This window comes from Agelaius tricolor, unplaced genomic scaffold (genome assembly GCF_023055355.1).
Source record: "Agelaius tricolor isolate 1412-34295 unplaced genomic scaffold, bAgeTri1.0.p SCAF_24, whole genome shotgun sequence".
NCBI classification, from domain to species: domain Eukaryota; kingdom Metazoa; phylum Chordata; class Aves; order Passeriformes; family Icteridae; genus Agelaius; species Agelaius tricolor.
In genome coordinates, this window is record NW_027269284.1 from 7,464,192 (window position 1) to 7,490,805 (window position 26,614).

General features: G+C 40.2%; 1 protein-coding gene across 3 annotated transcripts in view; it reads left to right on the forward strand.

The window, feature by feature from the left end:
• Positions 1 to 1,740: 1,740 nt before the first annotated feature.
• The window catches only part of DOK7 (docking protein 7), a 59,779-nt gene continuing 34,905 nt past the window's right edge, over positions 1,741 to 26,614 (forward strand). The window contains exons 1-7 of one of the 3 annotated variants that reach the window (XM_071447331.1): positions 1,741 to 2,398; positions 2,525 to 2,570; positions 4,703 to 4,933; positions 8,736 to 8,936; positions 15,370 to 15,489; positions 23,110 to 23,217; positions 24,394 to 25,268. In XM_071447331.1, coding sequence (XP_071303432.1) covers positions 2,345 to 2,398; positions 2,525 to 2,570; positions 4,703 to 4,933; positions 8,736 to 8,936; positions 15,370 to 15,489; positions 23,110 to 23,217; positions 24,394 to 25,268 — 1,635 coding nt within the window. In that variant the 5' untranslated portion in view covers positions 1,741 to 2,344. Of the gene's footprint in view, positions 2,571 to 4,702; positions 4,934 to 8,735; positions 8,937 to 15,369; positions 15,490 to 23,109; positions 23,218 to 24,393; positions 25,269 to 26,614 lie in introns of all 3 variants that reach the window. The other 2 variants (XM_071447330.1, XM_071447332.1) reach the window with 2 other exon arrangements.

Sequence of the window (26,614 nt, forward strand, 5' to 3'; positions counted from 1 at the left end):
GTTAAAAGAGATTTTTAAAGGAAAAATAACCAAAACCTGCATCTGTGTAAGTACAAATATACAACAATGCTAATCTAGATAAATATGTAAACTGTTTAATAAAAACATTTACCCTCTGTTTCTTGAACTTAGTCTGTTATGTATAAAGTAAAGATCTTTGAATCCCTCTGTAGGCTGTTCTGGAGGTTGAGAGCTGGTAGAAAGATGAAATAACACTTTGTGCTGGAAGATATCTGAAAATTTCTCCATAAGGGTCAATTTCAGCTGGTGGTGCTCCCAGTTTAATGCAAGTGTCACACACATTTTCAGTAGGCAGATGTAAGCACCTGGGTATGTTTTTCAGCTACTGATACTGTGAGTCCCAGGATTGAAGCCTTTAGTTTGTTTTTCTGAGGCACTAAATTCTAGCTTGAAATATTAATGTCCACCTCTGGGATCTTGATTTCAAACCAAGCTGAAGATTTTTGTGTGGCTCTGTCTCCCTGGTCATTTTCAGTATGAGTCTGGCTTGCTTAATGCCCTAAAATTAATATAACCATGTGGCAGGACTAACTGTACCTGCAGCTGAAACAATACTGCATCAGCAGGAAGGAACTATTTGCTCCTCTTTGGAAGGGATTCATCAGGAACAGGTTTCCACTCAAAGATGAAGCCATCCTGAATGTCTGTATCTGTTCTGTGACTTCAGTTTCACTTTGAAATTAACATCTATCCCCATTGTGCACAGTTTTGATCTTGTAGTTTTGTGTTGTATATATTATCTTGGTCTTCCCTTGCAGTAAAGAAGGTGGCTGTTTGATAGGAAAGGTCTTAGACTGGTGTTTCTGACAATTAGTGTAGAGTTTTTTTAGCTGTCCTGTTTTCAAAATCTATGCTGCTTGTATCAGTAGACAGCAACACCAGTACAAATAATAACACACTTTTAAAAAATATATTGAATGGTCTGGTTTCTGCCCTCAAAGGTTTAAATGACAGATCTCTGGCTGATACTAATTTGAATACTTTGAATGCATTAAAATTAATTTGTGGCTTTCAAAGCAGCCTGTTTATCCACTGTGACTGCATTGGTGGGGTGGAACTAAATGAAAATCATTTAAGCCTCAGCTGGGAGGTGACTAACCCAGTATTACAAGCACAGAGTAGGGGTGGCAAGGAGATGTCCAGGTTGAGAGATGTCCTGACCTCTCACACCCTGGCATCAGTCTCACTCCTCTGGAGCACTCCAGCATCTGCCCCCTGCCTTTCTGTTGAGCATTACCCCATGGAAACTAATTCTCCATATTTTTCACCCCCTTTAAGTGATTATTGCCCTTGTAAAAATGAAAACCAGACTCAAATGTACTAGTAAAATTTTATCTGATATTTTTCCTAACTCTATATTGAAATTGAATTAGAATGCAAAGCCAGTTGAACAAACACTTCCCTAATTCATTATGAAACACACTTAAAAGATGGTTTTATTAAATTGTATGTTATTCCATGGAAACTGACCGATTTAAAAGGAAGAAATAAATGCAAACATCTAAAAACCCCCTTCTATTATGCTACTGAAAGAAAAATGTGCTGTAGTGCTGTTTAAAAAACGCTGAAGAACTAATTACCATCAAATAAGATGCAGCAGGAGTATTTTTGGAATAATGGACTCTAATTAGTCCATTGCTCGTGAAAATAAATCTGAGGACATCATTAACACATCCTATTCTATTAATTGTAGCTGTTTCTGGTGTGGTGTAAGCGGGTTGTTATCTCGTGACAGTTGTATTGCAAAGAGGGAAAAAAAAAGTGAGAAGAGTATTTTTATCTGGGGTAGTTGGCAGCGTCTTCTGGGAGCCAAGGAGAGCTGTAATTATACTTTTGAAAAGTGAGAATTGGGCATTATAAGGAAGGTGCGGGAAGGGGGCGTCCTGGCCAGCCAGAGGCGAGCCCCGCTCCACACAGCGAGTCCGGTGCGGGCTTTGCGGCCGCCCGGGCGCGGGGCAGCCCCTGCGGGCAGCGGCAAAGTCCGGAGCCGGATCGGGGCGGGGGTCGCGCCCGGAGCGGATCCGCTGCGCTCCGGGGGCCGCGCCTCGCGCTCTGAAACCCTGGGGAAAAAAAAAAAAAAGTGATTAAAAAATCCAAGTTTCCCCCGCAAGCCAGAAGTAAAACACGTGAACAAAGAGTCTTTGGGACGGTCCGCAGACCCCTTTGCCCAGGCGGCCGGTCGGGGGCCGGGCCGGGCCGGGCCGCGCTGGCCGCCCGCCCGCGCGGGGCCCTAATAAAGCTATTTTAGAAGTGACCCCTCGGGCGGCCGGAGCGCGGGGCGGGCGCAGCGAGCCGGTGCAGCTGTCCGGAATCATGACTGAAGATGACGGATTCCGTGGTGGTGGAGGGTCACGTCAAGTTGAGAGACGGAAAAAAGGTCCCCGCTCCCGGCGCCCCTTCGGCCCGCGGGGGTCCCCGACCGCCGCCCCTTGCCCTGAGGGGAGAGAGCCCGCTCTCCCCCGCGCGGCCCCGGCTAACCCTGTCCCTTTGCCTCTCGTTGCAGTGGAAGAGCAGGTGGTTGGTGCTGCGCAAGCCCTCCCCGGTGGCAGGTAAGGGGGGCCCGGCGGTGGGGACGGGGCTCGGGGCCCCGCAGCTTGCCCGGATCCCCGGGGCGAGTGCCCGCAGAGCCCCGGCGGGGCCGTGCCGGAGCTGCGCTGCCCGGGAGCCCCGTCCGGCCTCGGAACGAGCTCCTGCCCTCACTAAAAACAACGGGAAAGTGACTTTGCAAGGCACAGACATTGGATTTGGTGCCGGTTCAAAATGCACTTTTTTTTTTCTTTTATTTTTTTTTCTTTTCTTTTTTTTTTTTTTAATTTTCTCGGCTGAACTTATTTTTTCAGGGTGACTGCTGGCTGTAAAAAAAAAAAAACCCACCAAAAAAAAAACCCTTGACATTGTAAGCTCGGTAGTTATTTTTTATCAGTGTTTTGACAGAAAATATCACTTCAATTTAAAAATAAAATGACATTTTGAATTAAGGAAGGAGAAAAAAAAAAAGATCGTTTCCATGCTTCTGAAGGGGAAATTGAAAACGTTACACAGAGCTGATGTTTTACTGCTGCAGAGGGAAAAGCAGGCTTCAGGTTTCCCCATCTGTTCCCAAGAGGGAAAACATTTGGGCCCAAAAGTACATCTTCCAGGGCTAAATGTTGCCCATCTTGGAAAAGGTGAATCTGCACTGCTGCAGAATGGATCATGGCAGCCTTTCCTGGCTCTTGCCAGAAAGATTGAAGGCTTGTAAGTAATTCTTTGTTACCTGAGTTGTTACAGTCATATTTTAGTGTTTTAAATACCTGCACCTCATTTAAATCTGTGAAACCTCCCTGTGTGAAAGGGCATCTGTTGGTCATAGAGCTAGTACATAGACCTGTGAACATGGGCCTGAGTTTTTATTGTGAGTGAGCCAGTTTTGAAGGCTGTAGATGGTGGAGCCTGACTGATAATATTCCTCAAAAATACTATTTTTATTCTAGCTAATCTAGCCAGGTTTACTAAAAAAGCCCCTGGTGATCTGCTTTTCTTGGTATGTAAACCACAGCCATTCTTCAGACACACAACTGTATTGCAGAATGTTTAAATACCGTGGTTGCAGCTGTTTTTGCTAACAGGTGCGCAAAGACAATTGGGAATCCATGCAAAGCTCTGCATTAGTTAGCAGACAGTTCAGCCTTTCAGTAATTTTTCATCTCTGTGGGTGGAGATTTTGCCAGTCCCTTGCCCAGCTGAGAGCTGCAGGGCACCTTAGTGGGGCTGGGAACACCAGCCCCAGTATTTATAAAATGGTGCATGGGGGTCTTTGTCTTTTGTGGTTTTTAGTTAAGCTTAAGCTGTGGATGTTGCAGCTTTGATATTGACCATTAATTCCATCTGAATTCTGTATGGTAGGAAATGAATGTGGGGGAAGGAGAGCTGCTTTTTGTCATAAATGCAAAAGGTGGGGGAGGTGACTCCCCTTTCCTTTTGGGTTTGCTTGTGGAATGCTTGCTTTCCCCATGTGGCACTTGAACTGGTTTCTTCCATTGCATGGTTACTGTGTAATAAACACCTCTGGGAAGGGGTTAATAACAACTGGTGACACAAGCAAACACTAAAAAATAAATAAATAAAAGAAGGTGTGGCTCATAATGATTTTTAGCAATGGCTGCTGTGTAGCATTTAACTGGGAAACCTGAGCTGACAGGAGCAATCTCGCAGCGCAGTCTGCTTGCCATTTAGCGGTTGGGTAATCTGTGAGCTACTGTAAGAATTTCATTTGTGGTTCAGTATGTTCTAATGAAAATACAGACAACAATAGCCTCTTGGTCTTTAGAGGCTGTAATGTGAACAGCTACCCTAGCATAGTTCCTAATGCTCTGAATTAATGAGTCAGGGCCCACCGGACTCAGGAGAGGATCTGAAATGCCTCTGGACTTTGAATAAAAGAGGGAAGATTTATTACTGATCTCCTTATTTTTGAGCCTGCAGTTTAACTCTTAGAACTCACCTTCAATGTTTGCTTCCTGAAAATGAGGACTATAAACTACCTGGGGGTGGGCTGGGAAAAGAAATCAGAGTTTTACATTGACTTGATCAAGCTGATCCTGCTGTTGTCTAAAGCTCCTTTGTATTGCAGCAGAGTGCTGAGAAATTTGTTATGGTCTGTGCTCTGCATCATCATCTCTGACAGTTTTGCTCCTTTTAGACTGTTTGCTCATGCTGGTGTACAAGGATAAATCTGAACGAGCAAAAGGGCATAAGGAGAGGAGCAGCATGACCTTAGAAGACATCTGTGGCTTGGACCCTGGGCTCTCCTATGAGGGCCTGAATCACACGCTCGCCATCATCTGTCTGTCCCAGGTTGTGATGCTGGGATTTGACAGCAAGGAAACCATGTACGCCTGGGATGTGCGAATACGCTACAGTCTGGGGGAAGGTAACCTTTGTCTTCTCACACTGGTTTGTTTTTTCCCCCCCACAGGATAAAAAAACCAAAGGACAGTGAAGCTAAAATGCAAATAAAACAGTACAGTTCAGGACAAGACTGTCACTCATTTGAGAGTGGACAAACTGTTTTTCCCCCTTAGATGTTAAAGCAGGTATAGCCAATAGGTTTTGACTACAGTACCACCCAGCACTGATGGGTAACTATGACAGCTCTTAACTTGGGGTTTTGATTTTTACACTGATGCTGTGTAGCTTTGAAACAAAGTGATCCAACTTCTGCTTCTGGTCCTACAACTGACTCAAGGATTCTGGCAAAAGGACTCAGGGGGAGCCTGAATTAAAAGGTGCAAAGTCCTGAGTAGAACTTTGCCAGTTCATGCCCAGTTTGCTGAGCTGCCCACTGGGTGATGCATTGATAATTCTCATTGCTGCTAGTGTGCCATTTCAGAAAGAGACTTTTTGCCCCAAGGAGTGTCATCAGACACATTCTTTCCAGCTAACTTCACCTATCTCTTTCCTCCTATTTTATTTTCTTGCTTAGCAGCTCTAAAATGTACTGTGGTGAACAAAGAGTGATAATGTTGGTAATCCATAGTATCTGTCTTATGTTTGTTTAGTCATAACTAGGGAAGGAGGGTAGGTGTGTGGGAGACACACATTAGCAATCTTTATCATTTGTTACATATGCTCTGCCATCTGTTGGGTTTGTGGCTCGTTCCTTTGCAGTACATATGCAGAAAGAAGATGCCCTGGGAATTTTACAGTAAAAATCTGTAGGACTATAAGAAGTGAGATGTGTGGATGTACCTCTCAGGGCTATCAAATATAAAGCCTTGCATAACAGGAAAGGTTAGAGGCGTTGCTGAACAATACAAGCATGAGTAGCTGGAGTGGTTGATGCACTTTGATGATACAGCTCTACAGTCTTCCAGTGCTGGGGTTTTTTTGTTTGTTTGTTTGTTTGAACTAGGTTTGGGATCTATATATAGCATTGACTTGTCCTAAAAGCTGAAGGAGTACTTGAATATAACAGAGTAGGTCTGTTTTTTATGATCTTGCACCGATGTAGTGCTGGAGTAATCTCAGTCTGGGTGTGAGGGTTAAGGTTGGGGATGGAGGACATGCAAAAGCAGTGAAGAGTTTTTTTCAAGGAAAGCTGTGAATGAGGTAGGAATAGAGCCTACTGGATTATGACATGTGCAGCCATGGAGTAAAGGTGAAGTGGGAGAGTTTGTGTGTGTGGAAGTGAAGAAATGCAGAAGTAAGAAAACAAGTGTAATTGGTTGAACTGGCAATAATTTTTTAAAGTTAATTTCAAAAAATCTTAGGGGCAGGAGAATAAACCAAAGCATTGAATTTTTTTTCAGAATTTTGTCTTTCAGTGCATGTTCAGTTAGGAGAACAAAGTCAAAGGGAGTCTAGTTTGAGTATAGAGGAATAGAAAAGAGAGAAGATGTACGGAAGATGGTGATTGGTGTTTTTTCTTAAAGTGTAGTAAGGATGCCTTTGTGTGCCTTGAAAATAAGGTGGCTGGATGATAAAAATAGGCTAGGGAGAGATGACCTCAGAGTCTGGGAAGCAAAAAAAAAAAGTGAAAGGAGCTGACACTGTTCTTGAATGAGGACCACAGAATGGAGGCGTTCACACTGGAGTTCCCAGTGTTTTCTCTCAGTTTTTAGCAGATGAGGTGGATGTGATTCCTGGAATGTGCTTGGGCTCACAACTCATTTTGAGAAGTTAGTGTACTGCAGGTCAGTGCATAGCTGTGAAAAAGAAAAGATGGGCTGAAGAAAGTCATGGATTTAAGTATTACCTTTTGTTCAGGGATGTACTCAGCTCTATGTCTTCACAATTTTTTTATAGAGTTAAGCCAAAGGCTGGGAAGAATTTTGAAAAAAATTCCAATGTATCACGAAGGCAGTGTATGGGAAAAGTTTTATTTTCAAATATGCTTTTCCTTTTACTTTGGCTTTGTTCAGAGTTGGGTATGCTGTATTTTGACAGTGGTCTAGAACTTGGGCTGGAGCTCTTTGTTTTCAGCAGCTGTTGTAACTTGCAACCGATAGTGTGAAGAGTGGGCTTCATTCCTCAATTATGAAGCAGAAAGAGTCTTGATGCTGCTTCTCCCATGGTTTAATTGCCAGCAAAATTCTGGGTAGAGGAGTACAAGTGGCATTAAAGATTGCTTTCTGAGCAGTATTGATCATGATGGTTTTGCTGTCTTTTTGATAGCTGATGTTTAAGCAGATTGCGTAACAACTGCGTGCCCAAAAGGGGACATGGTGTGACTATTGATTTGCTCCCTAGCAGTGCTGCTGGCAGAGCTGTAAGCAGAGCTGTGGTTAGTTAGATCTATCTCTGTCTCCTTGCACATTTCACTCGAATGACTTTGTGGCTAATTCTGCTGGAGCCTCAGGGAACTTAGCAAATGCATGCCATAGATGAGGAGTTGGCTTACAGCTCGGATCGTGACTAAGATTACAGCAAGCAGATAGATGAGAAGCAAGACTCAGACCCAGATGAAGTTTGTGATGTTTGAAGTGGCATGGGCAAGAAACAGGGAAGAGTTGATGCAAGAACTGAGAGTACCTGGAAGTTACCCAGTAGATTTCATAGGCAGGGAGCTGTTTGTGTGATCTTTGATGCATAACCAAAAACTAAATCTATGTTGCTTCTTGATAAACACCATCAAAAACCTCCTTTGGGAAATATAAGAGTCTCGATGCTTCTCTCTACCAAGACAGATGTTGTTTGTTTTTTGACAAATTTGTTGTGGGTTTATTGTTTTTATTTTGTTTGTTGGTTGTTTTTTTTTGTGTCTAATCACAATATGAAAGAAACTAGAACAGTAGTGGAGGTCAAAACAATTGTTGGAGAATTATATGCTTGCTCACTTAAATTGTTCCCTTTGAAACACTGAGATTTGAGTGATCCCAATAACTTATTATTCAGAATGCAATAGCCTTGGAAGAGAAAATGGAAGACCAGCATAGAACAACTGCTTTAGGTAAGGATACTGCAATATAGATGAAACTGGAATTGGGATTTGAACCTAGGTTTTGTAAACTTGAACGAGATAGGTGTTTCTTTTTCTTTCTCCACTCTTTTAAAATTCAGGATGTGAAATATGAAAAAAATTAACTGACATCTAAAAGTGTTTGTTACTTATAAATCACTTAGTTTCCTAGTTATTTAAAATGTCTTGGCATCTACCATCACCAACTCATGAAATAATCACAAAGGTGGAAAAATGTAATTTTCCTCTTTTTACTGCTAGGGAGGAAGTGAAGCAGTTTATTAAAGGTTGCAGATGAGTCAGTGATAGAGATTTGTTTAGTTCTTTGAGCCTTGGCTTTTGGGTTCTTTGAGCACCATTTTATTTTTACTGTATGCATGTGGGAAAGGAGAGACACAGGTTAGAGGAGGAGACAGAAAGCAACCCATGTAATGATGCAAGGATGGAAGAGGTAAGTGAAGTCTGGGCTGGATGATTGACTAATCTGAGATAGGGATTAGCCTGGAGGATTTAGGATAAATTATTGTAGCATTGCAGCTTTAATAATTTGTAGCATTAGGCCAAAAAATCCATTAGGATTTTTTCCAATCCTAAACTGGCATAATAGAGAGTAATGGCCTTACAGCTACTTACATGTGGCTGTCTGGGCTCCACAGAGATCTTTATGCCAGAGTTTCATGGTGTGGGCAGGGTTTGCTCCAAGTACCACAGCTGAACAGAATCACTTACATAACACTTGTATATTCTGTAGTAATTTTTTTTCCTTATTTGATAGTTCATAGATTTCAAGTCTTTGTAGCCCCTGGCACAAAACTAGAGAGTGGGCCTGCTACCCTGCATTTCTGCAATGACATCCTTGTCCTGGTGAAAGACCTTCCTCCCAGTGTCATGGGGCAGTGGAAGCTCTCGGATCTGCGGCGCTATGGGGCTGTCCCGAACGGATTCATCTTCGAAGGGGGCACCAGGTGCGGCTTCTGTAAGTACAAACGGGATTGTCCTCCAAATGCTGCTCAATGCCTTTTGCAGAAATTGTAAATGCACTCTCATTCCTAATGGAGACTGCAGAACCAGCTGTGCTACTTTGTCAAACAGGCAGCCTCTTATCAGAGGGCCTGTTCTGAGTAGACTTCTGCAGGCTTCAACCCCGCTGTGCAGGAGAAATGTGACCGAGTGCAGTCCTGGCTAAAAATTGCCCTGTGGCTCTCTAGAAGATGTTCAGTCAAAAGCTGCTATTGAATACAGAGCAAAAATAAGGTAATGGAATTTTATGGCTTGTGTTATGCAAGAGATAAGGTAAAATGGTTTAATGTACAGATTATTAAATTATGATTAATTATTTTGTTGTTTGCTGAGGGGAAGGTTATATGGAGCTTTGAGGTTACAGGCAGCATCAGTGTTCTCATGTTGTAAATGCTAATTTCTAAATCCCATAGAGGACTTTTTACTCCTTAAAGTTAGAACAACTCTGGTCCCTTCCCTATTAGCAGCTTTGTAACTATGGGGTGGAGCCACGTGATATTTGCTTATGAAAGCAAGCAGGCTGAAGCTAGTTTCCATAGCCTAGTAGCTAAGATCCACCTTTCTATGGAGATAAATCTCTTGTTCCAATGGCCAGTTTAGGACTTCTCAAATTCTCACTTCAGATAAAATGTAGGCAAGATCTGAAAAGGATGGTTAATAAATGCACAGGTATAATAACATATAATCAGGGTTTTATTAATAAGGTTCTAATTTCATAAGCAGAGTTTGAAGCCATGCTGAATTGATGGCCTGTGAGCACAGATGGATATGCAGATTGCCAGTTTGGATGTGAAGTTGTTTGACTTGTATACTTTTTTTTGGTAAACAAACTGAAAAATTAGAAGATTTCAGAGTTGATCCAAATCCAAATATATTTTTACTGGGACTTGCATACATTGCTCTGCATGTAAATTCTGGTTGCTCTACTTTTATGGAGTGGAAACCCAAATTCCATCTTTCTGACCTGATGGAGGGTGTGGCCTGGTGGGGATTGGTCTCTTCTCCCAGGCAACAAGGGATATGATGAGGAAGTGGCCTCAGGCTGTGCCAGAGGAGGTTTAGGTTGGGCTTTGAGAGGAATTTCTACACAGGAAGTGTTGTCAGGCATTGAAATGAGATCCCTGGAGAGGTGGTGAAATCAACATCCTTGAAGGTGTTTAAGAAATGACTGGACACGGCACTTAGTTGACATGGTGGTGTCCAGTCAAAGGTTGGACTTGATTATGTCAGAATCTTTTCCAGCCTCCATGATTCTGTGAAATGAGGAACTGTAGGTGATGGAACCTGAATTATCTGTGGTGTTTGTTTTTTTTTTTTCTCCCTTAAATTTTTCCTAGTTTCTGGTGAGAAACGGGGTCATCAGTCGCTCCCTTGTGTGCATGCTTTTGAAAATATGAAATTATTATTTTTTTAAGGTTACAAGTGAACAGAATAAGAAAAGTGCCTTGGAAAAGGTCCCACTACCTTGTGGACCATTCTTAAGAAATGTGTGTGTTGGTAGCTGAGCCCTTTCAGTTGCCATGAAAGGGTATTTGTCTTTCCCCTGCACGTGTGCATTCAGAGAGAAGAACAGCACAGTCAGTTTGGTACAAAATTGCCTGCCACAACTGGAAACTCTTTACAGGTTCAAGCTGATCTTGTTAAAGGAGTTGTTGCCCTTAACTAAGCAGTCAAACATACCCACAGGCATAACAACATTTAAATATGTGTTTAGTCTAAACACTTGATTTAATATTGCCGCTATAAGAAAAGGCTTTTTGAAAATAGAACCTAGAGAAAAATATAACTCTGGTTATTCTTGACAGAAGTGTGTTGGTAAAGAGAAGGACCATCTTTCTTCAGACAGCTTTTACCTCAGTCCTCTGGAATTCTTGAGGCAAACAAGTAGTGTTCAGGAAAAAAAATTGATATGTTATTACAGAAGTTGTTTTAATTCCTAAACAAAAGCACTCTCCATTACCCTGTCATGTAAGTGTAATATAATATTATGCAGGCTCTATTATTAATGTTACTTTCCTACAGGTTAAACCATATCTTTGCTCACATTCATCCTGTGGAGCTCTGAATGCAGAGGATTAGTGAATTTAAGGTTTAAATATCACTGTAATAAATACCTCATTAAAAGGAACCAGTAATCTTGTGGTTTGATTGCCTCTCCATGACAAAAGACATGAAGCCTCAAACTTTTTACTCCTTAAAGTTAGAACAGAGTTTTTTTTGGGTGTATCTGTGGTAAAACTGGGGTCTAAAAGGATATGAATTTGTTTTAGTTTTCTGTTTCATGCTTCCTCACAAAAGTTTTTATAAAGATAAAACACTTCATTATGTTCTGTTGCTTAGTACAGGTTTAATTCAACTCCAAAGGCTTTGGTACTCAGTCCAGGAAGAGGGAAACCATCTGAGATAATGCTGAGATTTCAAATATTAAATCTAGGTGCATTTTCAAGATGGTTCACACAAGTTTATTCACAAATAGGAAGAAGAACATTTACATTTTGAACTCCTCTTACTCTTAACATCACAATTGGTACTGCTAGAGATTTTTTTTTTTTTCTGCTTCTGAAAGCTGCCAATAAGTTATTTTCTGGGCCAAAATTTTGTTCTCTCTGTAGCTGAAGCTTAGTCACACACTGTTTGCAAAAAAGCTGGTGCCTTGGCCTAGCAGTCAGTGGAGAGGTTTATATGGAGGAACAGGCTGGATAAAAGGAGCCTCTCACTTTCCCAAGTTCCCAGCTCAATTAGTGTGCACCAGTTAAAATGACCAGTTGCCAGGAGAATCTTCACTTGGAGGTCAGTGTGAAAAAATTCAAGTAGGGTAATAAAAGGGCACATTAACACCATCAGAATTCAGGCTCTCCAAATGTTCAAGTGCTTCAGGATTAGCTGCCACATCCTGGTTTAAAGCTGCCTCATATTTTCTGACAGCATCTCCTTGAAGAAGGGAACTTGTGGGACCCTTAGTGCCCTTTGAAAGAACAAAGGCTAATTGCAGGATAAGCAGGAATATTTCTGTGATCCTTTTGGTGCTTTGATAAAATTTGGTACTTCCTTCCTTCTTTCCTTTCTTGTTTCCTCTTCTGCATTTATTTGAAATTGAGAAGTAGTAGGGGTGGTTAAACTGGGGCAAGATCTGGAATGTTTTGAAAAATCCTGGGTTGCATAGATTGTAATGTCTCTTTATATGCAGATGTTCTTTGCTTTCTCCCACTTAGGCCTACTGCAGACAACCAACATTATCTCTATTTATGTATTTTTGGTTGTCATGCCCATATCTCAGTTGGCAATAATAGGAATACTCTGTCATTTTCCCCACAGGGAAGAGCAGAAGGAGGCTGCTCAAGGCCAGGGTTGGGGTGTACATGCTGATTGCTGTGGAATGAGCTGCTCTGGTTCCTGCCTGTCCTGCAGCTGAAAGGCTTCAGGCTCTAGTGTTGTCTGTTAGGAGGATTAATTAATGGGAAAGAACTGACTCTTCCTCCCTGCTTTCACACACACTACAGAGATTGAAGTAATTTTGGACAATTAGCTATTGTCCATTTTTAAAGTGTGTTTGCCCATGGGTTTGCTTTATTAATATGATCAGTTAAAATCAACATTGGCAAGATTAAGTAGTACTTGGAAGTTTTATGAAATTGGCAACTTATCCTGAATGTTTGAGGGACTGTTCAGTGCTTTACTGCTGATTGCCACAGAGGACTGGCTGAGTGTTTCAGTCTCATGCAAGTGGTTGGAGGCTGCTTTTCCCCAAGTCTCATAGCCCATGGAGAGAGCTGAGTGAGCCCTTCAGTCTGGTGAACAGCTGCATGCTATTACACTGTGCATGCCACACATTCCTTGGCTTCTAAATGCCTGTGCACCAAACCAGTTCCAACACAGGACTGAGATATGTAATTTCCAGTAGTGAATTTGTCAGTTTTCTCAAGAAAGTAGAAAAGAAATGTAATCACTTGCTTTTATGTATGCTTTAGTTAAGCCCTGCCTACTCATTCATCTCACTTGATGTTTTTTGCAAGGACACTCAGACTTCTTCCTTCCCTTGCAATCTAGTTCTACCTACCAAAACTAGAAAGAAAATGTTTCTTATGAGAGTCAGTCAGCAATTTAGAATAGAATCTACAAAGAGATTATTGTATTTTTCTGTTGGATTTGTATCCACATGCACATGGACATATACTTTTTGCACTGGTTATATAAAGGTCTTCACATTTGGCTTTGGGATTTCCAAATGCCTGATAGTTATTTGCAGATAAAATCCTTTGAGTTAAGCAGCCAGCTTACACACACACATTTACTTTCTTTGTTTCCATTGAAGTCAAAGTCTTGTAGAGTGTTTAAGTAACTCTTGACCAAGGTGATAAAAGAACAAAATGGTCCAGATGTACTCCTTATGTACAGAAATATTTGAGGAATCTTTTTTTTTTGCCCTGAGTGGCAACAGGGAGGTGTAGGATTCTGCTGAATCCTACGTACCAAGCCACATAGTGTATCACTGTGCTTGAGACCTGAATGTCCTCTGCTATGTTGTGTCTATATCCTGCTTGCTTATGCTGCATGGAGTGCAGTGTCCTGTAGACTCTCTGTGCTCTGTTCAGGGAGGAGAAGTCTGCTCAAAGAAAAAGCTGAATTTCAGATAATTCCTGAATACTTTGCACTCAGGATTTTTTTTTATCCTAATACAATGTTCTCTGACTTTGGCATCTCCTGGGAAGGGGAGATGGGGCAAGACTGCAAGTGAAACCAGCAGAAACCAGTCACCAGCAGAAACCTCCATATCTGTTAGGCTGTGTGATTAGTGTTGCAGTCTCCTAGATGGCCTCTGATCATGAAACCAGGGTGTGTTCATGTTTCTTTGGCTGAAGAATTCTTGATAGGTAAGATCTGAAGAGATGCAAATGTGCTGGAGTGACAAATCAAGTTATGAAGATGCCTCTAACAATGTTGTCTTGAACAGATTTAAGCAGAACTGGGAGAGACTTAGATGTGACATAAATTGGGAATGACAGGAGTGTGGACCAGAATATGTTTTTCCTAGAGAGATTAGTTTACAGCTTGCTGGTTATACCTAATTTACTCAAGTAGGTGTTGTGGGTTGTGATCCACTTTATATTATCCTTTTTGTTTGAATCACACAGCTCTTTGTCAAGCTGTCAAAAGTGTATAAATTTCTTAAGTGAAATGTGGGTATCCTGTTGGATATGACAGGGCAAATGTTTGGAAAGTGATGGGGATGCAGTCATTCTAGTCAAGATCAGCTCTGCTTCTTTGAGTAAAATTGAAAAAAAGTACATATGCAACTCAGAATTGGCTAGAGACATGCAGAAGTCAAACATGTCCAAATTAGGGCTTGAGTCACAAGGAAAGTAATGTGCAAAACCCTGCTGCAAGTCTAAGATTTTATACTGGAGTTTGCTAGTATGCTTGGTTCTGCTGAAGTGGCAGCACTTCTTCTAGGTCTATATACTAATTTAATTTCCTTTTTTGTCTGGTATTGAAGTTTTATTTCCCTGCAATTGATGGTTACAGGGGTGGTCTTTTGTCTGATGTTTTAAGATAATTTTTTTTTCCCTGATGTGTTCATATTTGGACTGACAATATATAAAATGTTCTGTGGAGCCTTTCTAGTCTTTTGTGTTGTTCATGCAGCCATGTGTCATGGAGCTCATAACTTGTTTGTTTATTTAGTGAATCTCATTCTAATTTTGCTTGGGGCTATTCTTAATGAATGGAAAGCAAATATCAGAATAGAGCAAAGGGTAAAGATCTGATGACAACTTGTGGAGTTGTGTTACATTCTGTTAATAATAGATACACAGGACTTAGTCTAGGAAAATTTATACTATAATCCAGCAATATAACCAAATTCTAATTTGTTGGCATAGAATAAGCTACTCTTGCTTAAAAGTGGTTAAAAGTAGAATTAACTTGGTTCATTCTTTTGAAGACACTTTAAGTATCCCTGACACTTCCTGCATAGTTATGTTTGACCTACAAAATTTTAGGGGTAAATAAGAACAAAAGACCTGGACAGCTGTTGAGGGTAAGGTGTCTGTTTTGACATTCAGGGGGGATTGGAGCTAGATGATCCTTAAGGTCCCTTCTAACCCAAGCCATTCTATGAATCTAAGACACTACTTTAACTGTCTGAATGTCATAAAATTAGCATGAATTATTAGACAGCTATTGAATTTATATGTATGTTTGTGGTATAGTGTGTGTGTGCTGACCTGAATTTTTTAGTCCTTTTCCCAGGAGAATACCTTGTTGACTTCTTTTCATGGCTTGCACTTTAAACTCTTTTGATTGCTACATTATGTAAATAGCTTCAGCTAAGTATATTTCTAGTGTTTCCAGGTGAAAACCATACATATTTATGTTGTGCTTTCTTGCAGGGGCTGGTGTTTTTTTCCTCTCTTGTGCTGAAGGGGAGCAGATCAGCTTTCTGTTCGACTGCATCGTCCGTGGCATCTCCCCGACCAAAGGCCCCTTTGGTCTGCGTCCAGTGCTCCCAGGTTAATAGAGGAAGTCCAGAGTCACCCAGTGAAGTAGGAGCTTGTCATGTCTCACACCCACTGCTGCTGGTGTGAGAGCAGCTTGCAGTCACTGAGGGTGTGCAGGGTGCAAAGTGGTTTTCATTCTGAAATGTCACTGTACAGATTTATAAGCTGCATGTACCCAGTTTCCCCCTGCTGCTCTGGTTCATTCATGTTTTTGTTTATATTGCTAACTCCAGCCCTCTCTTATTTAACAGTACTAAAAGATGGCTGTTTGAATTGAAAGGAATGCTAAATTTTAGTTTTAAACTTATACATTTAACTTGGTTCCATGTCTGCATATGGCAAACTAACTTCTGGAGCGTTTAGATTTTATCCAAAACAAATTTCTAAGTCTTGTCAGCCTTAGAAAACTTTGTCAAGCCTCCACATCACATTTAAGTTTTTCAACTTGAGCTTTTTTCCTGATGTCTGAGGATTAAATTCCTTTTCCTATTTCATGGAAAGGTGTTGCATGTACTGCAATGTTCAAAGAGGAATTTGGATGACATCGTAATAAAGCCTATTTCCTTTTTATTTCAGCAGATGAAGTAAAGTATTGAGTCAGAATGACTCTGTCAAACAGGACAAAGTGTAGAAATGAGATTGCAGAAAATTGTCTGTGATTTGGTGATGGCATACAGTAGGAATAGGTTGCAAGAATGGTGAAGGATGAGCTGGGATTTGTGGAATAGTTGGAGTTTCTGTAAGTGTTAGGCAGTTAATAAGTGTTCAACAGGGTTATATTGCTGTTAAAAGGTTAAGATAATTGCAGGAAGGAAATGTGATGGACAAGATTAGATCTTTTGCTTATTACATCATTAGATGATGTGAAGCTTGTGAAAATAAATGATGAAAAAATAGTTGTTAAAAATTAGTAAATGCAGTAAACATAAGGCTCAGTTCACGTTGTTTTTCTCATGGTTGTGAGGCAGAAGTAAGTTAAATAATCAAGCAGAATAGCAGACAAAAGTCATTCTTGTGTGATGATACATGTTTGCATTCAATTAACTGGAGTGTTTAAAAAAAAGAAGCAAACAGAAAAAAAAACTAATAACAGAAACACAAAAATCAGTGTTTATGCTTAAAGCTTTGCTATTGAACACATTTTTCTGCATATCTAAAACTATGTGTGTATATAAATATATATATATATATAAATATATATATATATATATATATATATATGTATAACTCCTAAGTCTTGTCAAACCAATTTTTGTCAAACAAAAATTTCTGTCTGGAAAAATTAAGTCCACAAACAACTATTCTGTTGTCTTTTTTTTTTCAATTATTATTTTAAATTTTAATTTCAGCACAATCTTTGAGGATTCTTTTTCAGAAGCATATAGGAATAAATATGCTTTCACATGTTAGTTATCACTTCTGGTGTTTGTGGGTTGTTGTGCCACATACCACAATCTCTTCCCTCCTTCAGGAGCTCTGACCTCACTGAGGTGCATGAAGTGGATGTGGAGTGTTCTGGGGAGTATTTGGTGTTTTTTGTAAGAGAAGATCTTTTTCCTGAGGTCTTTCCATTTCTCTTCTGTGCTTGATGTACTTGCCATTAAAATCTCATCCACATGATTTCATCTGATTTCCCTGGACAGGAGAAGTGTTTTGTCAAGAGTTGTGCTCATGTACTTGCAGACTCCTTTGCCTTTATTTATCCAAGCTACCTTGAGCCCTCTAACTTTCATTCCTGTGTATTTTACCCTTTTCTCTTCCAGTTTGTTGTTTCTCTCTATGTACACGTTCCTTGGAAAAAATATTTGTTTAATGTTCTTTAGTTATTATCCCATGCAGAAGCTTGTACAGATCTGTTTAAGGCACACACAGATGTACAGTTCTGGTGATTCATCCATAAACTAATTTTCCTTATCAAGTATGTTGTTACACAGAATGTACTGTATTGCTTGAAAAGGTCGAGTCTACCAGATGCATACCATGTGTCAGGTATTAAAATTCACTCAACCTTTGAAAGCATCAGCTTGTAAACAGATTAATTATCTGTACACTTCAGGCAACTAGATCAAAACTTCCAAATTGGGGATTCTACCAAGAAACCTCTTGTCTGTGTAATTCATATTTACTGCATTGCAGAATGCTACACAGCTTCAGCTGTACTTTATGTATGCAATATTCTGCTTCTGTGCAATTTAAAAGCTTTTAGAGAAACCTTCTCTTCACAGTTTGCTACTTGAATTTGGCATCTTGCCTTTGCTTGTGCCTTTCCAACTTAAACATGAGATATGCTTGAAGCACTGTGGTATTTTCAAGCAAGGAAAACACACAAGGGGCAGATGCACAGAGAAAGAATGTAATGTGGTAAAAACAGTCACAGTGACAGTGTTGGACACCAACTCCCACAGCACTGATAGAATCTATAGATGTTATGCAATCAATGTAGTCTGTCCTTGTCTCTGTAGGAAGGATGAGTGAATGAAGCCAGTTGCTTCATGTATGAACAGCTCAACAATATGGTTAAAAGGGGTGCTGAAATATTTATGTGTTAGCATGAAATTAATAGGAGATGGTAGAGGTTTGAAGAAGACTGAAAAATGACCAGTTTTCTTACTTGCCATAGTGATTCTTAAACAAATGTAAAATAGCCAGTATCCAAATGGAATTTGTAAACTGGGTGTGTAAGGGGTGTTTGCTCAAGGACAATATTCACATCTTCTTTTCAGGACTGTAGTTTTAAAAACAATACCTTATTTCCTTAAAAGCATGATGTTCTTATCATATATATCATGGATATATGACTGCTGTACATATTTTATGGTGTCATCTATAAAATATGCAATGAAAATCCAGTGCAGTGGAATTTATAAACTTGACTTACCCATACACATTATCACAATCTGGTCTAATCTCTCAGCAGACCAGCTTTGAGCAGCCAGTCAGACTAGAGAACTCCTGAGATCCCCTCCAACCTGAATTATTCTGTGATCTTTTGAAACTGAATTACATTACTATTCTCACAATAAAAAAAAAAAAAAAAATTCTATTATGTGTACACCCAAAATAAATTGGAAGAGGAAAAGAAAATGAGTTGGTTTATGGTTTATTACTTGTTGTACTTCTTTTGGGAGTCCATTAATTTTTCAAAATTGTACCACAACAGTCCTTTTGATATCTCCATTAGCAAATTGGAGGTTTTGATTTGTTAAAAGTTGCCTGATCAGGTCTCATAACTCCCCCCCCCAAAGAATAGAAGATGGGAGTGTGAAGGTCATGTAGATATAGGTACCTGTAGATATTTTTAGGAAGTGTAGTATTTTAAATAAAGGACTCAAATGGGTGATGGCTATGGATGGCTTGTTTTCCCCAGCTATTAGCTGGAAGAGAGCTGCTGTAACTGACTACTAGTGTGATCTTTTTTTTTGTTTTTCCTTGAAGAGATATTTAGAAAACAGTCCAGAGAATTTACATTCTGTCTTGACAGAAGTCTAGATATGTAAACAGATTAATTATCTGTATACTTAGTAATGAATCTCTGATTGCAAGGTTTGTGATCTATACTGAACTGCATGCTTATTATTTGAGAGATGTTTATCAGGTGTGTGTTGAACTCCTTTTTTTCACTAGCAAGATTCATCAGTTGAATGCCAAACCTGAGCACAGCAAAGGCCCAAGAGCCCATCAGGGCTATCTTTGATCATTGGGCAGACCAGTACTCTCTGTATCTGATTATGTGACAGTCTAGTCCTGCAGTCTGGAAAGACCCCAGGTGTGATGTTGATAGTCTGGATGCTCTTTTTTAATTCTGGAAGCTTTATCAGGCTGCTTTGTGACTGAGTGGAGAGTGTACAGTTGCTGCTTGCTGAGGATCCATCTGATGCTCTTTCTTTTTGTTGGAGCTTGGTACACCTTTGGCCATTGCAAGACAGCTCTGTGGCTGCCTTCTGCAGTATTTGTACCAGATGGATCCTCCTCAGATTTTTAGGGCATCTTTTCATTCCTCCAGACACCTTACAAGGTGTGGAGATGTTAGCAAGAAGGTGAGGGTCCAGGCCTGATTTACAAATGTGCCTACAGTTACACAGGAAGAAAGAAAAGAGAGATTTTCAGCCTATCTTATTTAATTTTGTTTAACAAAGTAATTACCCAGTGTTGCATTTTAAAGGTGCATGTAATCAATTAGGTGGCTGCTGACTGACTGGATACAATACATTTTTTCCTGACAGGTGCTTATTGAACAGCCCTGGAGCTTTGAATTACTATGACACTTTATTCATATGTTACCAAAATATTCTAAATCTCCCACGATGAGCAGCTGATGTGGCTTTAATGAATACCCACCAACGTAATGTAAAAATAAAATCTCCAGCAGAGGCATTTTTAGTCCAGCTAAATTTGATGTAATCCTTCCCCTTTGCCCCAAAGCAGTGTTTAAGAAGATTTCGATGACTGCCTCACACAGAAGATGATTTTCTTCATTGCAAGGGATCCATGTTTGATTGGAAAATGATTAAAAAAATTATTAATTGAAGGACCTGAATGAATCACAGGACAGGATCCATTTGTTAACAGTTTGGGAAAGGAAGGTACTGATTGTTCTTGGAGCTGCTCTCAGATGTTGTGTGGGCAGAAGCTGTTGGAACTTCCTTGGACAGCTGGCTCAGTACCGGTCATGCTGCTTCTGTCCCCCTGGGTTACTAACATGGCAAATTGCCACCCAGTTATTTAGAGGTTGTGTATAGGGCATGCAAAAACTAGAGGATGATGCAAACAAATCCAACTTTGTAGTATTATGGCCAAAAAATGTATTAGAAAAAGGGCTATCACAGCAGCACTCATGGGAGGTCATAGGTTATGAGGACTGGTCCCTAAAATGAGGACTGGTCCCTAAAAAGTGGCTGCCAGTGACTTCAATCCATAGTCAGATCCTGTAGGAAAATGTCCCGATTAGAGCTTGGTCATCTGTAACCAAGAATACTGGTACAAGAGTCTGTTACTTCTGGGGAATAATATTGTGTGTGATTTCCATAGAAGTCTGGCTTATTAGCAGAGAAGATTAAAGGTGAAATGAATACTTGGTTAAGACTGATAGGTAATTACCTAAAACTTAGACTGTATGTTTGTCAAGTTTTGAAGTTTTCAGTAGGTATTGTATTTCCTAGAACTTGCTGAGGAAGGTTTTTCTGCTTAATCTTTCACAAACCTGGGTGATGAGAGCAGCACATAACTGTGAACACAATTTTATACAAACATTTTATCCATAGGCAATCTTGAAGGGGAAAGTTAACCAAAAAATTTCCAGTTCTGTTGGACAGACAGTATTCCTAGAGGTTTCATGTTGTTGGGTGAAACCTGGTGTGTTCTGTAGCTGTGTAGCTGATAGGGAATTTGACTTCTGGAAGCTATTGAACATGTGAAGTGCAAACTTTCTGACTTCAACTTCCCTCCTACCTCATCTTGTATTTTATTATAATTTTACAAGATCAGTTTGATTTTTTTTTAATTATATCTTTTGCTGTCTGTAAGAGGGACATAGTTTACTTAAAAAAACTAGTTATTGTGTAGGTGCCCTAGTTATATTCTGAACATCTGTATTTGTCAAGTAGTCATGTTATGAGGAAAGTGAAAGGACCTTTCCTACTGAGAGTTCTTTGGTGTGGGAAGGATTAGTGTCTGTTTGCATCTTTGTTTGACCAATTTGCTGATCTGTTATGACAACTTTCTACTCAAAGTGCTTGTGGAACATCTTTCTTGGACCTTTTCTGGACATAAGGCATTTAACTAGATACAGCAAAGTACTGGAGTAGAGTACCTGAAAAAATAGGCAGCAGCTTGTAACACTGTATGCTACTGAGAAGATCTTTGCATGGACATGTCTGGGTTGTACCACAGGTGCTGGTGGCCAAATGTTGTGTTTTCCTTTGGCAGAGGTCCATATGGAAGCACTGGGGGTTTCATTTGAGTAAGCAGTCACACAGGTTTGAGGTACTCAATGCCTAATATGAGCTGTCTTGCAGTGTAAATAGGAATGGACACCTAACAAAATAATCCACATCAAACAGTCCTATTTTCTGTCTGAGCTGGGACACACAGGGGTCACAGACCCTGTTTGTCATGGGCATTGTTGCCTTGTCCCTGTTAGAACAGCCTTGGGTTCCAGTGTGTGTTGTTATAGGTGGATTGTGTATATCTTGGTTTTTCTACTCATCTTACCCAGATTGCAGACTGCCAAAGATGGAAACCTCCTCAACATGGGAAAGAAAAGTTAGAAAGTTCAGCATTGTCATTTCTGTTCCTACCTAGGACAGGTCAGAAAGGGAATATCATTAGAGAGGAGAGATGTGGCAGTTTGTTTCTTGGGACAGTTGATAATGTAGGGAGCTCCCATGGAGCTTCAGCTGAGCTGGCAGTGCTCCTTCCCCTGATTATGAGCTTGCTTTGACTGCTGTGTTGGCAATATCAAAACCAAGTCTTTTAAAACTAAAAGACCTGGGGTGAAAAGTGAAATTTTTCTTTCATTTTTCCAACTGGTTTTTGTTTTACTAACTCAATCACAGCAATGTATAGCCTTTTTCATCCTCTTTTCCTCTCATTAAATGATTCAGTGTTTTTGTGGTTTGCTTCTGCTGCCCATTTGATCAGTTATACAAGAGTGGCAATTGTAAGGAAGCTACTCTGTTTTTGCTGTCATTAATTACTTTCCCTGTGTATTAATAAGAATTACTGAAGTTTCTGTTGGTGAAAAAGTTAGCAGACCTTATCTCTGCAACTGCTGAGCATGACAGACTCATCAGTGCTATTTGAAGGGATCTGTAAGGTTTCTCTGGGATAATGGTTATGACTACTTCCAACATCTGGTTTTATTGTTATGCCTTCTGGAAATAAAATTATTTAGAGGAAACTGGCCTGTTTTACTGATGAGACTTCCACATTCTGCTTTTCTTTGGTCTTTCTGCTTTTTTTTTTCTTTTTTTGGAATATAATGAGCTGCCTTCAGTGAAATTATCTCAGCTGGAATGGCAAGCTCACTAAAATGTATAGGGAAAATCTGTAACAGTACATTTTAGAAGTTATCCTAGCTTTTTCTGTATTAAACATGAAGACAGAGAGCCACCAGCTTGCTTATTTTATCTGTGACATCTGAACTCAATGATCGTCTGAACATCCAACTTGAAAGCAAAGTCTTATAGATGATCTGGATTGGAAGATGTCAGTTTAAACCCTCTGATTCTGCCTTTATGATGTAGATTTGTAAATTTCTAGGATGAAAAATTTGGTCTTTCTGAATGTTAAAATTCATAGTGAATCCAATGAATTCAGTACAGATTTGATGTAGGTCAGATTAGATTTCAAGTTCTCTAGACCTGCTGGATGCTACTTATTTCTGTAGCTATCAACTTTGGTGCTGTGCTCTTCAGTGTTCTGTCTACTACAGGCATTGGGTATAATCTCTGAAGAATCTTTTTTAAGTTACTGTGTAGCACATGTCCAGGATATGATTGAAGTCAGATTGTCCCATACATTTTTCCAATCAGCATTTCAAGCATAAGAATGTCTTTTTCTCTTTTTTTTTATTTTTTTATTTTCCACGTTACCTTATTTATTTATTTATTTATTTTCTGTTTCTTTTTAAAGATCCAAGTACAAACCCAGCCTATTCAGAAGAAAGATTGGCTCATGAAGCTTTGCAATTAGAAAAGCGTTTGAGCTTGCTGTCCCATACAAGTCGTCAAGGTAGCGGAGGTAAGAAATACCTTTAATTAAATAAAAATACTATGTTATGTTCCTTCCTGTCCAGGCTTTAAAAGTTGTATGGCCTGTGTTATAAGATGTGGAGCTTACAAGAAAATTACTAGAGAAATGGTCAAGACATTTGATTTGGTATGTTTCTTTTGAGGCAGTTCTCTAAGAACATTGTCCGAAGTCCCTGGATTTGTAAAAGAGCCTGTGCCCTGAACTGCCATTTGAACTGTTTAATAGCCAAAGTTAGATCATCCAAACATCTGCTTTGCTCTTGACTCTAAAGCCTACAAGCATAAAAATTGTCCCTGATCCTGAAGATCCTCAGGAGCTTAATTATGTGCTTATATACATGTCCATGGTGCTTTGGCCTAGACACTGCTGGGTAATGTGACTGAATTCCAGTGAGACTTCCTGAAGTTTTTCTTAATTTGCACATAACTACTAGACTTAACTGAATGGATAGAAAAAAAAGAGACTGGATAGATAAGAATGCCTGATTTGTTTTTTTTTTTTAAATTCAGTCCTTCTAGTCAGAAATCGTGACCCAACTTTGTGTACAGTTTCTGACTTTGTGCTACAGGAAAGTGTTTTTGTATTTGTTTGGGTTTTTATTTGTTTGTGATGTTTGTATTTTGTCCTTGTGCTCTTTCGTGCCAATGTTTAATTTTTCCACTAATATTCTGTCTTTGATGGCAGTACCTGCTAAAATGCCTTTCTTGCAACTCTCATTGCAGAAAACTATCTTGCAATATAGACATAAATGAATCACAGAGGATATTTTTGTATATAGATATGTAAACATTTTTATAACAGTATTATTCTTATTTTTATTTGTACAGTGATGTATGACTATATTTTGGTACAGCAGCCCACTTAACTGTATGAAAGTAAAATATGTTTGAAAAGGGGAGAGCTTGGTGCATAAACTTAAAAAATTTAGCCTCGAATGCATGATGTTTCACAGTGTGGTAGGGTTATGGCAAGGTAACATACCATTGCATTTTATTTTTCCCGTGGGGCTGTGAGTTATTGCAGGAATTTCTGGCTTTCTGACGGCAGTTCCACTTACAAAAAGCAGATGGAATCTCTGGGCCCTTCCTGTTTGTACATACTTGCCATGCTTAAGTCTGTTGATTGTGTTTTAAACGTAGGTTGATGTGTTCCCTTCTTTTCCAGGAGATGATAGGAGTATTTCGAGCTCGTCTTCAGATACCAGCCACTCGGATGTCAGCGTTGGGAGCAGGCTGACAGTGTGGCCTGAGCAATCTTCAGCCAGCACCTCTCAGGAGAGCCATGGGCTGGCAGCTGCCAAGGGCATTCACCTGGGAGAGGAGAAGACCCTTCCAGAAGGGGCACGTGGCACCACCAAGCCCCCTCCGAAGCCCCTGCGGTCCAGACAGCTGCAGGAAATCGGACGTCAGAGCTCTTCTGACAGTGGAATAGCTACTGGTAGTCACTCTTCCTACTCTGGGAGCTTCTCTTCCTATGCTGGGAGCTTAGACATTTGCCATGGTGATGAGTTTGGATCATTGCTAAGCTTGCCATTGAACTTTCCTTCAGATCAGAGTCTATGTACTTGCCCTCACGGTGAGTCCCAGAGAGGTGTGGGATCAGAGTATCAGGTTCCCAGCTCTCTCAGACACGTTTATGATATACCCAGGAGTGTGTTACAGGCAGCTTCTAAGGAAGTGCAGCTGAAGAGTGCAGATTCCACGCTACCCAAGGACCAGGCCCTGCCAGCTCAAGGTGCCAGTGACCCAAGACTGCTGCTACCACACTTGGAAGCACGGAGGGGAGCTGAGCACAGCCAGCACAGAGGGAGGCCTTCATCCTTACTCACAGAAAGCAGCAAGGACTCAAGTGATGAGACATATGTGGATTTTGTTTCAAGGTGGTCAGACACAAAACCACAAGGACAGGTGTCAGACTCCAAAAGTAGTGAGCTGTCACCACCTGGTGGGGCCTCAGCTGACCCGTGTGACACATGTAGCCCCCACCTTGGGATGACAAGAGCTCTTTTTTCATCTTGTCCAATCTGTGGTGGACTAAAGGTAAATACCTAACACTGAGCGGATGCTAACGAGCCTTAGTTAATAGAGCATGATTAATTTAAAGTTACCTAAGTTGTAGGTCATAAGTAATATTGTTTCCTTTATACTCTGAACAGGTAATAACTTTTTCTGTTGTTTATGCTGAAATGGAGAGGATTAGCACATGGTTTCCTCAAAATCTCTGCCTAGTCAAGGAAACACTGAACAATATAGACCACAATCACTACTTTTAAATTGGCCAATTTTGGCTTTGGGTACATGTAAGTGAAAAAGAAAAGTTTTTCAGGCACTGGATTTGTCATATAATGGCTAGGAAGCATGGAAGACACTGACCTGTCTTGCTGTGAGTATTTACAAAAAAAGAATGGAGGTCAAATAGTATGTGCTGCTCTTAAGGAGATCTGAATGCAGACTTTTATTTTATTGATGTTTTCCTTTTCTTTGTCACTGTAGTTTGAACATGCCTTGCACAAGAAGCCAGGTTAGACCAGTTTCTCACTGGAGAAATACAAGATAGTCAAGTCAGCATGACAGTCTGGTTCTGTGACTGGCCAATGACAGGTACTCTAGAGCAGGTACACAAAATTTCACTAGCAGCCTACAAACAGGACAGTTTATTTGCAGAAAAATTTATTTTTTATCACCAGTCATGTAAAGACTTAATACCTAAACTGTGGAGATTCACTTGCCTTTCCAAACACATTTGCCAGTATCTAAGACTTTGATATTCTTATAAATTCTTTTTGGACCTGCTATGTTCTTGCCTTTTTATGGCAGTAAGCTTTATACATTAATTATACATTGTATGAAAATGTATCTGATTTTATCCGTGCTAGAGAAGATTTTTTTTTGTGAATGTGTTGGCTAAACTTGAAGAAGTTAAAGCTGCTTGTATTAGTGAGCTGTTGAAAGGCTGGGAAGGTTAGAGGGAGTGCTTAATTTAGGGAATGTGTGAAGCAAGGATTCAGCAAGAGAGGCTTCTGCATGAGGGATTAAACACTGCCATTGAAGTGTGTGCATTTCATTAAATATGAGATTACATAAACCACTGCTATGGAAAGGGCTTGAATGCCTTGTAGGTGATGAAAGAAAAATTAAAAGGTTATAAATTTGAGGGATTGGTTTCTTCTCATGAGGTGTTCCATGCCTTTGCATGGTTGAGTGCCTTCACATGTTTGCAAACTGGAAAGCTCTGTCTGCCTGGGCCACTGCACAGCCCCATCACAGCACCCTGGCTGTTCCTGTGCCATGTGCCTGCAGCACTTGGCAGGTAGGGAGGCACTTGTGGGACAGGTTTTCTAAGGCTGTGCTCAGTGGGATCAGTGATCTTCCAAGGCCATCCTTGC